The 13,516-nt window shown below is 36.0% G+C and overlaps 1 protein-coding gene across 1 annotated transcript in view; it reads right to left on the bottom strand.

Moving 5' to 3' along the window:
* The window catches only part of CDKL5 (cyclin dependent kinase like 5), a 110,784-nt gene that overhangs the window by 30,259 nt on the left and 67,009 nt on the right, over positions 1–13,516 (bottom strand). Inside the window, exons 8-9 of the mRNA XM_063084019.1 lie at positions 10,212–10,401; positions 3,775–3,855 (exon numbers count right to left, since the gene is read on the bottom strand). Of these exons, the coding sequence (XP_062940089.1) occupies positions 3,775–3,855; positions 10,212–10,401 (271 nt within the window). The remainder of the gene's footprint in view (positions 1–3,774; positions 3,856–10,211; positions 10,402–13,516) is intronic.

The raw sequence follows: 13,516 nt of genomic DNA, 5'->3' as shown, positions 1-13,516 counted from the left end.
CTAATAATAAACATTCAGGTCGTTTCCCTTCTTTTATTATTATGAACAATGTGGCAACGAATAACCTGGCAACATGTTTTTTAATGATTATACAGAAGTTTGTGATGTGGACATACCTTGATTTACTTAACTAGCCTTGTACTGCTTAACATTTAGATGGCAACTGTTTTTCACTATTATAGCTAATGCTATGATGAACACCCCAAATCTTTGTGTACATCCATGATTCCTTTCATGGGATAAACTCCTAAAGATGAAACTGGTAGGTATGCAAATTTTAAGGATTCTCTTCCATGTGTTGTCAAATTACCCCCTTGGAAGGTTGTCTCAAATTATACTCCTCTCAGCAATTGTATGAGTCCACCAACTTCCTACAACCACATCAACAACAGGCATTCTCATTCTTTTTAGTACTTGTAAATTAGATATTTAAAAAATGGTATCTCACAGCTGTTTTAATTCACATCTTTGATTACTAATTAGGTTGAATGTTTTAATATGCTTATTGCTTACTTATATCTCTTCTTATTTTTCTATTTCTGCATCTACTCTTATTTATTTGTAAGTGTTCTTTATTCATTAAGGTACTAACCCCTTTGTTTTATGTTACACATATTAGATTCTTTACAACTAAAACGTTTTCTTTCAATATTATTTATCTTATTAGTAACTGGACAAGATTTTAAAAGGTGAATCATTATTAAAACTAATTTTTATTTACAAATTAAGCAAATATATAAAGAAACATTACCTACATAACCTAACACAACAGAGCACACTGAGATCTGCTCTTTGAGTGACTGCTATTCTCCCTCGGAGAAAGGAAGAAGGGTAAAATTCCAGCATTCCCAAATCCATCTCCAGCTCACTTTCATTGGTTTTGCCCATAGTTAATCTCTTTATGACTGACTTTTAAACAGTGAGAACAAACCTAGATCTACTCCCAATAAGCCAGACTTCAATTTCAGACAACCACCTTCAACCTAGCACCACAGAAAATTTGAATTCTGATCCTACCATATACTGAAATACTCACTTTGGGTCAAAAGATTCTGGTTATTGAAACCCAAGCCCCATGATCATGTTGATTCAGACACAACTCTGAAATTATCTCAATTCTTTCTTCTTCTTATAGAACAAAAACTGTAAAGGTGTATAAAATGATTTTGTTCTCACTAGCAGTTAAAACATTTAACATCAAAATGGTTTCAACTAAGGCACCAGTTAAAAACAAAGGCAAGTCGGCCCTTGAGCAGTCTTTTAAATTAGAAGTATGGGACATATGACTTTTCAGAAGCCAAATATCTATTAGTATTAGTGCTCTTTTATTTGATATCAACAGTAAAAATTACTGTACATACAAAGAACTACATTTATATTCATGAACACAGCTGTTAATTTTCAAATTACTTGAAAGGATGAAGTCATTATGAAACCCAGCCTGTAAATAGTTTCTAAAATTCAGTATTTGGGGGGAAAACAACATAATCAATTTTTTTTTATGAAAATAGAGCCAATATAATTATTGTCGCTATTCTTAAAATTATTAGGTGCTTGAGTTACTTGAGTTAATTCTGGTGAATTGCATCCCCACTAAAATGGCTAATATGAACAGATGCAGGAAGAAATGGCCATTTTAAGTACTTATATGTGGACAAAATATCAAGACAGCTTTAGGTAATGGCAAAAAGACTATTTCTTCATGAAGGAATAATTGGTGTTTTTCATCTTTCAAATTCATTTTCAAAAATAGCTAAAAGACAAAAAGAATGATTCAATTTATATAACATTCATTAGTAACAGGGCACTATTAATCTTTGGTGATAAAAGTCAGAACTGTGGTTTCTGGGGGTGGGGAAGGACAAGGATGTAAAGTCTGGGAGGGATGATAGGAGGCTTCTGGGGTGTTAATAATTTTATCGTTATCTGGGTCGGGCTGCACGTCTATGTTTACATTATAAAAATTATCTGGGATGTAGACATAGTTTGTGCACCTTCTGAGTGTAAAAAGAAAATATTTACTTCAATAAAAGCATTTGCTCCATATTAAAGAAACTTAATGGTAAATATATTAAATGAATAAGAATTAGAATGTTTAACTTCCAAACTGGTAGAAGTGCAGAAAGACTCAGGTTATCTTTCTACTTTTTTTTTTTTTTTTTTTTTTTAAATGTACATCTTCTTTTTTTTTTTTTTTTTTTTAATTTTGTCGTGACCAGCACTCAGCCAGTGAGTGCACCGGCCATTCCTATATAGGATCCGAACCCGCGGCGGGAGCGTTGCTGCGCTCCCAGCGCAGCACTCTACCGAGTGCGCCACGGGCTCGGCCCTATCTTTCTACTTTTATCTGTGCTAGCTTTTAATCAAGTATCATGCTGATACTTGGTAATTTTAGTTGGTAATGATTTAACAAAAAAGTTCAAGTATTTTTATCTAAAAAAAGACAAAAGGCAGAAAACATGAAATTGTATTTAATTCCATTTTCCTACTTTATTCTATTTACATTTTAAAAGTTACCAAATAATTAAGGTCCTGATCAATAAGTATTGACTTGCCTGAAACAGTGTTTTGACAAAACCCAACTGATTTAAGTGATAATTTATGTCTAATTAAACTGAAAGGGCTTTGAATGTTCTTTTTTTGGTAGCATTTCTCAATCTGTGTTCAAAACAATAGTGCTTTAAAGTTTTATAAAAAACAGTATTCAGTATTTAATTAAATTTGGGAAACGATGGGTGAGACAGAAATGCTTCTTTATTGTGGGATTTCTGAAAGCCTTTACAGGTTAATGAATATTGTGAATCTCTATAAAAGGTTATATGGTATGTGGCCTTTCTCAAATGCCACACCCCACCTCCTCCACCACACCTGTTTATACTGTGTTCCCCAGAACACAGATTAACATAGTTCAAAGCGTAGCAAACTTCTGAGAATGCTGTTCAGCAATTTCCAGCTGTGCTAAGTATGCCTTTTAAAGGCTCTATGCACAATATAACCTCCACTGATTTTGACAGTTGACTAAATGAGCATTAAATAAAATCGATCCATTAACAAGTGTTTTTTGAAGGTCTACTAACAAGCAGCCAACATTTGCTTATGCACTAGCTGGCTGCAGCAAAAGCTAGAGAAATATGAAAAACAGTTCTTATTCAAGGGGCTGACTGTCTGCCTACTGGGGAAGAGAAACTTGAATAAAGAAATTTGAGAATGTTTTTAGTAGTCCAGAGCAGGAAGACTTCTAGACAGGAGGGCTAACACAAGGAGGAACACTCAGGTCACAGAAGTAACAGTGATCCTGAGATGCCTGAAGAGCCAGAAAGAGCAATCTGTCTGGGAGAGGAGAGGCCAAGTTAGAAAAAGAGAAGAATTAGGTTCACTGAGCAAATCTGTATAGGCCTGGAGGCTTAAATACTATGCAAAAAAAGAAAAAAAAAATTGTAGAATCTTTCAACATTCACTTTAAGATTTGTTTTAAAACCTTATGCCTGAGCAACACTTGCATGCTAACAGGTTTTTATTACTCTGTCCATTTCAGGAATGTAATTTAGGGATCTCATGGTCCTGTCTGGATGGACTGTGACAATAAATATCACATCCTGTTGCAATTTTAAGTAAATTTCATGCCTTTTAACATGACACAGTCCCCCATTATTCACTATTATATATCGGCAAACAAAACATTTAACTCTTAAAAGCAGGCTATGGTTACATGTAGACACAAGAGAATCCACAAACCAAATGACATTTTATACAGACAGCATCAACTTGTCCTACCTTCATTAGGTCAAGTAAAACACTATTTAAAATTCCAAGGTATCTTCTCTCCAGTGACTGAGGATGGTTAACAGCTGGGAACTGTTAAGAACAAGACAGGAATGTCAGCATTTGAGAAAGAATGTGTGTGTGTGTGTGTGTGTGTGTGTCTGCATGTGCTGCGAGTGTTGCAGAAGGGAGCAGATGAGCAGAAGTTATTGCCCTAGTGCCAGTCCAAGTCAAATTCATATTTGTATATCACTTTTGGAGTCTATGTATTTTCGGTATGGATTAATAGGACTGGGTGTTAAATAACAGAAAAACTCACAGGTGAAAGATGATATTTAAATCTAGGCAGATAATACTAAGGACGTAAAATAAACTAAAATATAAAAATTTGAAACTATATTTATAGTTTATACAGTATTGTTTGCTTATACAGACAATTCAGTTCTAATACAGTATATACAGAATTTGTCTGCTTATACAGACAGTTCTTAATTTCTGACAGTAATTGGGGGACTAACAAAAGGTATACTCATAAGACATCAAATCGAATTTTTTACACCTTTTTCACAACAACATATCATTTACTCCTGAAAATAGAGAAGTAAAAAGAGAAAAAGCCTGTGAGAGGCCATTACCTAAAAGGCCACAGAAGTAGAAATAGTGAATTCAGAAACAATCTGTTCTTGCTTTTAATAAACTCTTTTAATGACCTGTTTTCAAATTCTGCCTTTTCGTAAGTTGGAACAGAAGACAAACAAGTCTCCTATATTAACAAATGCATTCTTCAATACAATGAGAAGGAGTCAAGTTTATTTAGCTGTTCTGTTCTTTCCTCTGCCGACTCACATTTTGCAGTAGCTCAGAGAATGTTAAAGCATCAGGTACCATGACCAGCAGAGCCCAGTGCCAGATACTCCCTCCAAATGTGGGGGTTAGTTTGCTTCTAATCTGTATTTCCTTTCTACTAACATAAAAGCATTTCAAAATACTGAAATCCCTAAATATGCTAAGTGGACGTGAGAATTAATTATGTAGTAAAATTTCAAAAAGGTATTTAAGGAGCGATTATGACATCATCCCCACACTGTGCTTTGTATGGCAGGATATGGGTAAGATGCAAACCTTGCTCTTGAGGAATCCCCTGCCTGGCCAGTGCTAAACAGCGCAGCTGTACATTCTAATTGAAGCGCAGAGAAAGAAGAGACCAAAGTGGTCTGCAGCTGTCGAAGAAAGAACCCAGAGGTAATATTTGAACTGGGTTTTGAAAGATAAGAAAAAAAAATATGAGGACAGAGAAAAGTAGGACAGCACCTTCCAGATAGAGGGAGTAGAAATAATAACACGAACTTAACGCAGATGCCCAGGCAATAACCTAAAACTGACTTCTGAGCGAAGCAATGCTATGCGAGGCATTTTAGATATTATTATTCTTATTTTAGAGATGAGGAAGGTGACCATCAGAAAGTTCAAATAACTGGTTCAAGTCAAGTTACATAATTAAAAAGCAACAGAACTCATATTTGCACCCAGTTCTGTGATTCAAACCCACTCCTAGGCTCCTCTCCTAAGGGAAGTACAGAGGTTCCTTTTTATGTTGCTGGAGCATTAAATATCAGCCCAAAGAGAAAGACACCTATTATGCTGTGATAAAAGACCCTATACTGGTACATTTTAATTAATATTTTACTTTTGAGGTCCATCTTATGCTGCCAGATACTCCCTTTTTTTTTACTAGTGACATTTCATTGATAAGAAAATTGGGCTGGCTAGTTAGCTTGGTCAGTTAAAATGCAATGTTATAACGCCAAGGTCAAGGGTTCACATACTTGTACAGGCCAGTCCCACCTCCACCCCCACAAAAAGAAAAGTAAAAAAATAATGGGCAAATCAGATGAATAGACATTTTTCAAAGGAAGACATACAAATGGTCAACAGACACATGAAAAAATGCTCAGCATCACTAGTAATCAGAGAAATGCAAATCAAAACCACAATGAGATATCATCTCACCCCAGTTATTAGACTGGCTATTATTAAAAAGACGGAGAATAATAAATTCTGGTGAAGAAACAGGGAAAGGGGAACCCTCCTACACTGTTGGTGGGACTGTAAATTAGCACAGCCATTATGGAAAACAGTATGGAGGTTCCTCAAACAACTACAGATAGAACTACCACATGATCCAGCAATCCCACTACTGGGTACATATCCAAAGGAATGGAAATCATCATTTCAAAGGGATACCTGCACTCCCATGTTCACTGTAGCTCTATTTACAATAGCCAAAATTTGTAACCAACCTAAGCGTCTACTGACAGATGACTGGATAAGGAAAGTGTGGTACATATACACAATGGAATACTACTCAGCCATAAAAAAGAACGAAATTCTGCCATTTGCAGTAGAATAGATGAGTCTGGAGAAAATTATGTTAAGTGAAATAAGCCAGACAAGGAAAGAGAAATATTCTGCATGTTCTTACTCATAAGTGAGAGGGAGGGAAGGAGGGAAGAAGGAAGGAAGGAAGGAAGGAGAGAAGGAGGGAGGGAGGGAGAAAAGGAGGCAGGAAAGAAAAAAAGAAGGAAAGAAAAAGGAAAAGGGAAAGGAACAGGGAAAGGGAAGGAAAGGAAGGAAGAAAGAAAGAAAAGACCACAGCAATTCGTTGAACTTTCAGAAGGAGAGAACAAACCTAAGGATACTAGAGGCAGGGAGTGGGGTTGGGGAGTGACAGGCCAGGTAAAGGGCATAAAGAAAAATCATGATTTGTAGTAATGAATATGCTAATAATAAATAATAAAAATTTTTAAAAAGAAAATTAATGCTGGAAGTCAAAAGGTATTAGAAATATTACAATAAAAAATGACAAGGCAACTCCTAACTTAAAAAATAATTAATTTATGTGCTTTTGAATGAAACCTACCATTCTAATATGAGATAATTCAACAAATAGCCAAAACTCAAGCACAGAAGCTTAAAGTATATACCAATCAGTAGTTTATTTAGTTTCTTTTTTAATCACTTGGCCAGTATTATACAATGAGAGTGCCTCTTTACTGAGCACTAGGTGCCAGGCACTGGTCTGGGCATCTTACATTTCATCTTTATACCAACCTGATCAGGTGGTACTTGTTATCATCATTTCACCCAAGAAGAAAAAGGGGCACAGGATGGTGAAATAACTTCTCAAGTTTATTCAAATAGTAAATATAGAGCCAGGCTTTGAGCCTCAGCAGTCTAGCTCTAGAGCCTATGCCCTATACTATAGGATATCAAGTGTTACTTGTTCCAAATAGCATGTATCATTAGAGCAACGTCTTGTGGATTTTCCAATCTCTACATAACTGACTCCAAATGCATGTTACACTGGACTGGTTACTGGTGAGTCTGGGGATCACAGTAGACATAGCTCACATGTCCTATGTGCTTAGCTATCTGTCACAGATATTCTCAAGTAATATCACAAAGGAAAACTTTTCCCTCAAAAGATGTTGTTAAACTTCCAAAGAGATGAAATAAAACTGATTTAGTTAAAACACCACATACATTTTTAGGCTAAAATGTAAAAATATTAGGTTTATAAAAATCAAAGTGTTATGGAAGCAGCAATTTCCCTGAAGGATATTTATAAAGCAGTGGTGACATGCTGGCTGTCTAGCATTTTATAGACAATATTGTTTAGTGAGGAGGTCTGTGAACAAACAGGACCACAGACAAAAGAGGAAAAGACAGCCTTTGTGTGGTCTATCTAATCCAAATGGTACTCATTCTTCAATATCCAATTCAAGTTTCGAATGTCCCATAAAGCCTTCTCTGATGAGTCCCCAACTATGATTTCTAACTTTCCAGAATGTCTGACACTCTCCTGGTCTAAACTATATTGGGATACATCAGAAAACAGTATAATGCAGTAAAAAAGTGCAGTACTTTGTTATATATCACACTTTCTTATAAACTGTATTGTTTCTTAATTATTTCATGGATGAAAGTCTTAATTCTCCAGCTAGTTTATAAGTTATTAAGGCTAGGTACCATGTTAGATCTGTTCATACCATCAGAGAAGGCAGCATTGTGCCTCTTGAACCAGGCCAACAACAAGTCAGCTAGCAGACCAAGCTTAATGTATCCAGCAATTAGTGTTAAAATCCTGAGGTCAAATATTCAATCATTTGCCACCATTCAACCTAGTAGGCACTATTCTAGGTGTGCTGCAAATATAATGGTGAACATAATAGTTCACTTCCTCGAGAAACTCATTAGTCCAGTTAGAACACATAATTGCAAACAGCTGCATGAAGAGGATGTGGTAGGTGCTACAGAAGAGATATGACCAGAGTGCTATAGGAGCTCATGAGGGGGAGTCTAGGAGGGAAAACATTTGGCCTGAGTCTGGGGGAAGAAGGAGGAGAAGGAAGTATGGTGAGTGTTGGGAGCATTATAGAAGCAACATGTCAAGGAAATGGTGATAGATTCAATATGGCAGGGGTCAGAGGGCAGGAAAGGGTAGAGATGAGACTAGAGGGCTAAGAGGAAGGGGTTTTTAATGCTACTCTAAGGAGTTTAAACTTTATTGGCAATCCTGTAGAGGTTTTTAAACAAAAGGGAGATAGGGTGAAAGAAGCATTAGAGATGGAGAAAGGAAATATAGTTGGGCTTCAGTGTTGATGGCATAAATTGGTTCAATCAGTCACTCAAATGTTTAGTGAGTACCTACTAGGATGTGCTAGGTTCTGAGTTAGATGCTGGAAAAACAGTGATAAAACAGAAGGTTTCTGCTCTTGGGGAACTTATATTCTAGTGGGGGAGAACTAAACAGTTAATAATTAACAAGCAAACAAATAGACAAAATGATTCCATACTGTGATAAGTGCTATAACAGAAAAAAGAAGGGTGCAATGGGAGAGAGAGACCAGGAAGGAAGTGGGGGCAGTATGCTGGGTGGCCAGAGAGAGAGGGCATTCTTTGAGTTGAGATTTACAGAATGAGAAGGGGCCACACAAGGGAAGCAACTATGGGGGAGAAGAAGCCACAGGTCCCAAATCCCTGAAGCTAGAAAAACCTTGAAATATTTATGGAAGCCAATGAACAGTAAGTGTGGTGAGAATATGGAAAGGGAGGAGAATGGGGATAGGTATGAGATGAGCTCAGGAAGCCTGAAGGGCCGGATCAGGGAAGGTCTCATAGGCTGTGGCAAGGAGTTTAGATTGATTCTCAGTGGAACAGGAAATCATTAATTATGATTAACTTTATTTTTTAATATAATAGATTTTTCCTTTCTCCTAGACTGTGGAGAAGTCCTTTTTACTGTCTTATTTTCAGCATTTAGTACAACAAATGTTCAGTAACTACTGAGCTAATCTGTTGAACCACATGTGCTATCTGTACCCTAATAAATGGTGATAATTTGGCTACTTTTTGGCTTACAAAAGCAAAAACAAAAAGAGAAAAGGGAAACTAGCCTGAGATAACTCAGACAGATTTGGAAGAGAGAAAGAAAGCAGGAAGGAGATGAAAGAGACTCTGGGTGTACCTCTGTTCATTCCTTGCACCGGCATTCACTGAGACTAGCAGGAGCTGGGACCGTGCTGGACACTCACATGTGAGCAGTAGTGCTCTCCCAAGGGAAATTAACTGAGGTCCAGAAAGTCAAAGAAAAAAACACAGTGCTTTGCAAATGGCAAGATAATATGGTTTGAGAATCATGCACTTAAGAGAAAGAAAGGAAGAGGTGGTGAGATTATTTTATTGTTTCCACAATCATCACCAATTGACATGTTGTCCCAAAAGAATGACTGAAAACTGAAAAAGTCAAGAGAAGCAGCCTATAATTCACTGGCTACTCCAATAAGGTATCTCCACAAGTTCCTCATTTGGGGAAAGTTTATACTGTCTAAGGTGCTTTTTAGCATATTCTCAGAAAACAAGTTTTGTACAAAGTTAGTGAGTCTGCCCAAGACAACACACTAGTCTGAAAAGAGGATCTGATGTTTCACTTTCAATGGACAAGAAATATGCGCCAGAGTAATAACCTGTAAATCTGTAGAATGCAAGTATTCATGGCTTTCCTCAAATCACTACAAATATGTTTGTTCAAATTAGCAGCACCCATTCGCACATTTTATATCTTTTGGGGATTCTTTAATATTTTGGATAAAGAAATGGTCTAATGTAACCAAATCTAGAATATAATAATGTATATGCTAAAAAACATTTTAAAAATTGGAACTTACTAATTACAAAAAACATTAGTAGCTCCCACTTTCAAATTCTGACCACTTTTTAAAATCACAAATAACAATATTCAGAAATAAAATATTAGAGTGGGGATTATAAACACTGTAATGGGAATGGAAATAGTATTCAAAGGATATCTTAGCACTCCATTGTGCAATGAACAATGATTTAAATACTGCAGTATTGATTCCATTTTGGGTTTAAGCAAAACCTCTTACCCGGAGCCCATGGAAGCGAGGATTACTGTAGAAGAGCTTCATCTGCTCAGAGGGAAGTGGTCCTAGCACCTTCTGAATAGTAAAAAGTTGGTCAATTTCGCTTTCTCCAGGGAATAAAGGCTGTCCATCACTAAGCTCTCCAAGAATACAGCCCACTGACCACATGTCTACGGACTTTCCATAGGGAGCTCTGAAAAGCAAAGGGAGAGAGTATCTTGGCAACTCAAGAAATACAATGTTTTAAACATTCCCAAATTATTTTGAACAGACTCATAATTTAAAGCACATTTGTGTATTTAAGGAATTAAAAAGTGCCATGTGGAGAAAAGTGAGGCTGAAAAAAAGGGATTACGAATACCCAAGAAAAAATTCAGAACACAAGTGAATAAACGTATGCTAATAAAGCCATCAGTTGAATGAGAATTTAGTTCGCATACACTAGTTTGAAGTCTATTCAAGTCTGGGTATATCTTGAACATGAATAGCTTAATAAACCTTAATACTGTGTACATGTGTGATGAGTAATACCTCACTTGGGGAATAAAATGCTCCCAAGAAATGTATTTTCTAGGTAATTATCCTTTAACTCTCTAAATGTCAAAAAGTTACATCGTATGCATATTTTGAATTCAGTCTATTAAAATATACTGACTTATATGTCTTCTTAAACAACAAACACTGAATATTATTTAACCTTTGATTATTTGGTGTCACATTTTTTTTTTTTTTTTTGTCTTTTTTGTGACCAGCACTCAGCCAGTGAGTGCACCGGCCATTCCTATATAGGATCCGAACCCGCGGCGGGAGCGTCGCCTCACTCCCAGTGCTGCACTCTCCCGAGTGCGCCACGGGCTCGGCCCTGCTGTCACATTTCTAATAGCTAAGATTATGCTAAGCTCTACTGTGTTATTTACTTGTACCTTATGAATATGGGACTTTATGATAGCTATTTCCCTCAAAGCATTTTTTCAGTTTACTCAGAGGTTCATAACTCTCTTCTAGGGTCTGAGTTTACTTGAGGGCTTTAGGATGCTTCTATTGTTAACAAATGGAGACTATACACGAAAATGTAGATATTTCCAGAACAGCTTTATACCTATACCCCAGTATCTACAGCCTTAGCTCAAATTATTTATGGCAGATTAAGAAGCCATGTATACACATATATATTTTTTAGTTTTAAACAAACAATCCAGACTTTAAGAAGGGAAAGCCAAAGTCAAATATCTGAAAAAGAATACAGAATGAAATTCTAGAATAATATAGGATACAAAACTTTGAAATTAAAGCATTATAAATATTACACAGAATATGTTTCTAGGATAATAAATCAGTGCAACAGTAAGTCAATATTTCATTTATCTTATTTCCTTCATATAAAAATCTAAGAACCATATAAGATAACTTCATTTAGATATTTTTGGTTACTTGTTGAGGAGGGAAGGACACTGATCTTTCTTTCATATCTGTTTGAGAAAAAGAAAAGTTGTTTCATAGTGCTAGATGGAAAATCTCCACATACCCGCTCAAGCTATTTTTCTTCGGTCATCTGATCTGAATAATATATGCAGCTGGAACTATTTTGAATGTCAAGGACAAAGTCTTGAGAATGTATAAAATGTAAATTCTTAATGTATAACCAAGTATCAACTGATTTCAATGGGATTTTTACACAAATATGGTTTTTCAACTACTACTTGACCATCACTTAATTAGCAATATTCAATTTAGCTCAAATTAGTTGTACTGTCCCCATCTACTTTTGGCAACCACCACATGTCTCTAAATATAACCTCAGTTTTCCTATAGGTATTATTAGGCAGCAAATACTCTGAAGATTCACAATAGACTACCCTCAGAATGACCTCCTTAGGGCCATCTTATAGACAAAACCGTATTATAACAAGTCCTCTGATGGGGTTCTAAGAATGATCTACTTCATAATCATTTCTTCATTGGCAAATAGTGTCCAGTAAATCCAAATTCCAATCCCGCCCAAATTAAATGGACTATGCATCCCAGGGAGTCGAGAAAGGTACACAGAAGAAGAAACATAGATGGACACAAAGAAGATCAATCCTTAATCCAAGATTAAAAATTAGCAAAGAAATTCTAAAACTCTGTCCACATAAATGAAGAAATAATAAAGTGACTAATTATCATTTGTTTCTCAGGATAAAGTGAGCTTTTGGTTTCCAAAAAATAATAAAGCTTTCAATACCTGATGCCAATAATTCTTATAGGCTCTAGGTCAGCAATGAATCAAGAATTACCAGCAGATGTTTGGTAGACACTGGGAAATGAATAGTTAACATCAAAATAAACCCTGGTAACTTAAAAATGTAATCATCGTGCTCTTTAGAAGAAATCCAGAAATTGATATTGCTATTATATAAAAGATATCTTTTAAAAGTGAAAAAAAAAAAAAAAGGGTTCAGATCCCTGTACCGGTCAGCTGTTGAACAAAATTAAAATTTTTTAAAAATTAAAATTAAATTCCTCATGTCCCCCACTAAAGAAAAGAGATGAAACCTACAATTTGTGCACTTGTCTTCATTGCCACTTTGTCTAATTTTGTATGTATAGTGTGCCTTCTTTCTCTTTTCTTGGGTGGTACCAAAGAAGGAAATATAATCTAGGGAAAATAAGAAAATACTGTAACCATGGTAGATGGAAAATTATTAATGAAACTACTTGATGATGATCAGGACTACAGGCTCCTCCTCAGGCTCTAAAGTTAAAATACATTAAAAAGAAAAGAAGAACCTTCTCAGAAGATCCTTTTCTGGTATTAACACACGAATGAAAGAGCACTGAAAGTGGAAGGGTGGGCACAAAGTGGATGGATGTGGAAGCTGCTGAGAAAATCATAACTGCAGTGCTAGTTTGAATAACCATTTATCATCAAACAGGATTTACAATGTTCAGAAGAAAAATGGCAATTAGTTCAATATTTACCCAATGTGTCTGGCAAAGTAGCTGGACATAAGAGGTATTCGATAAGAATTTGTTGAATGAATGAATAAATAGGCAAGCCAGAATGTCAAACTCTGTGGACATTCACATTTTTAATGTGGAAGATTATTAGCAAAGATGGCTGCAATAATTCCTTCCTTTTCTGTACCCATGCCACTTTGTAATATGTCTCTGCCACTTCTCCTACCAAGAGGTAGGATTTATTTCTCTATACCTTGAATCAGGGATTGGCCATGTAACATGCTTTGGCCAATGAGGCAAAAGTCTTGCAAACACAAGCTTGAAAAGTTCCTTTGCTTTGGGGCTTACCCTCTGGCAACACAGAATTC

This window comes from Cynocephalus volans, chromosome X (genome assembly GCF_027409185.1).
Source record: "Cynocephalus volans isolate mCynVol1 chromosome X, mCynVol1.pri, whole genome shotgun sequence".
NCBI lineage: Eukaryota > Metazoa > Chordata > Mammalia > Dermoptera > Cynocephalidae > Cynocephalus > Cynocephalus volans.
The sequence above is the reverse complement of the archived record's forward strand: the minus strand, read 5'-3'. Positions and strand labels throughout refer to the sequence as shown.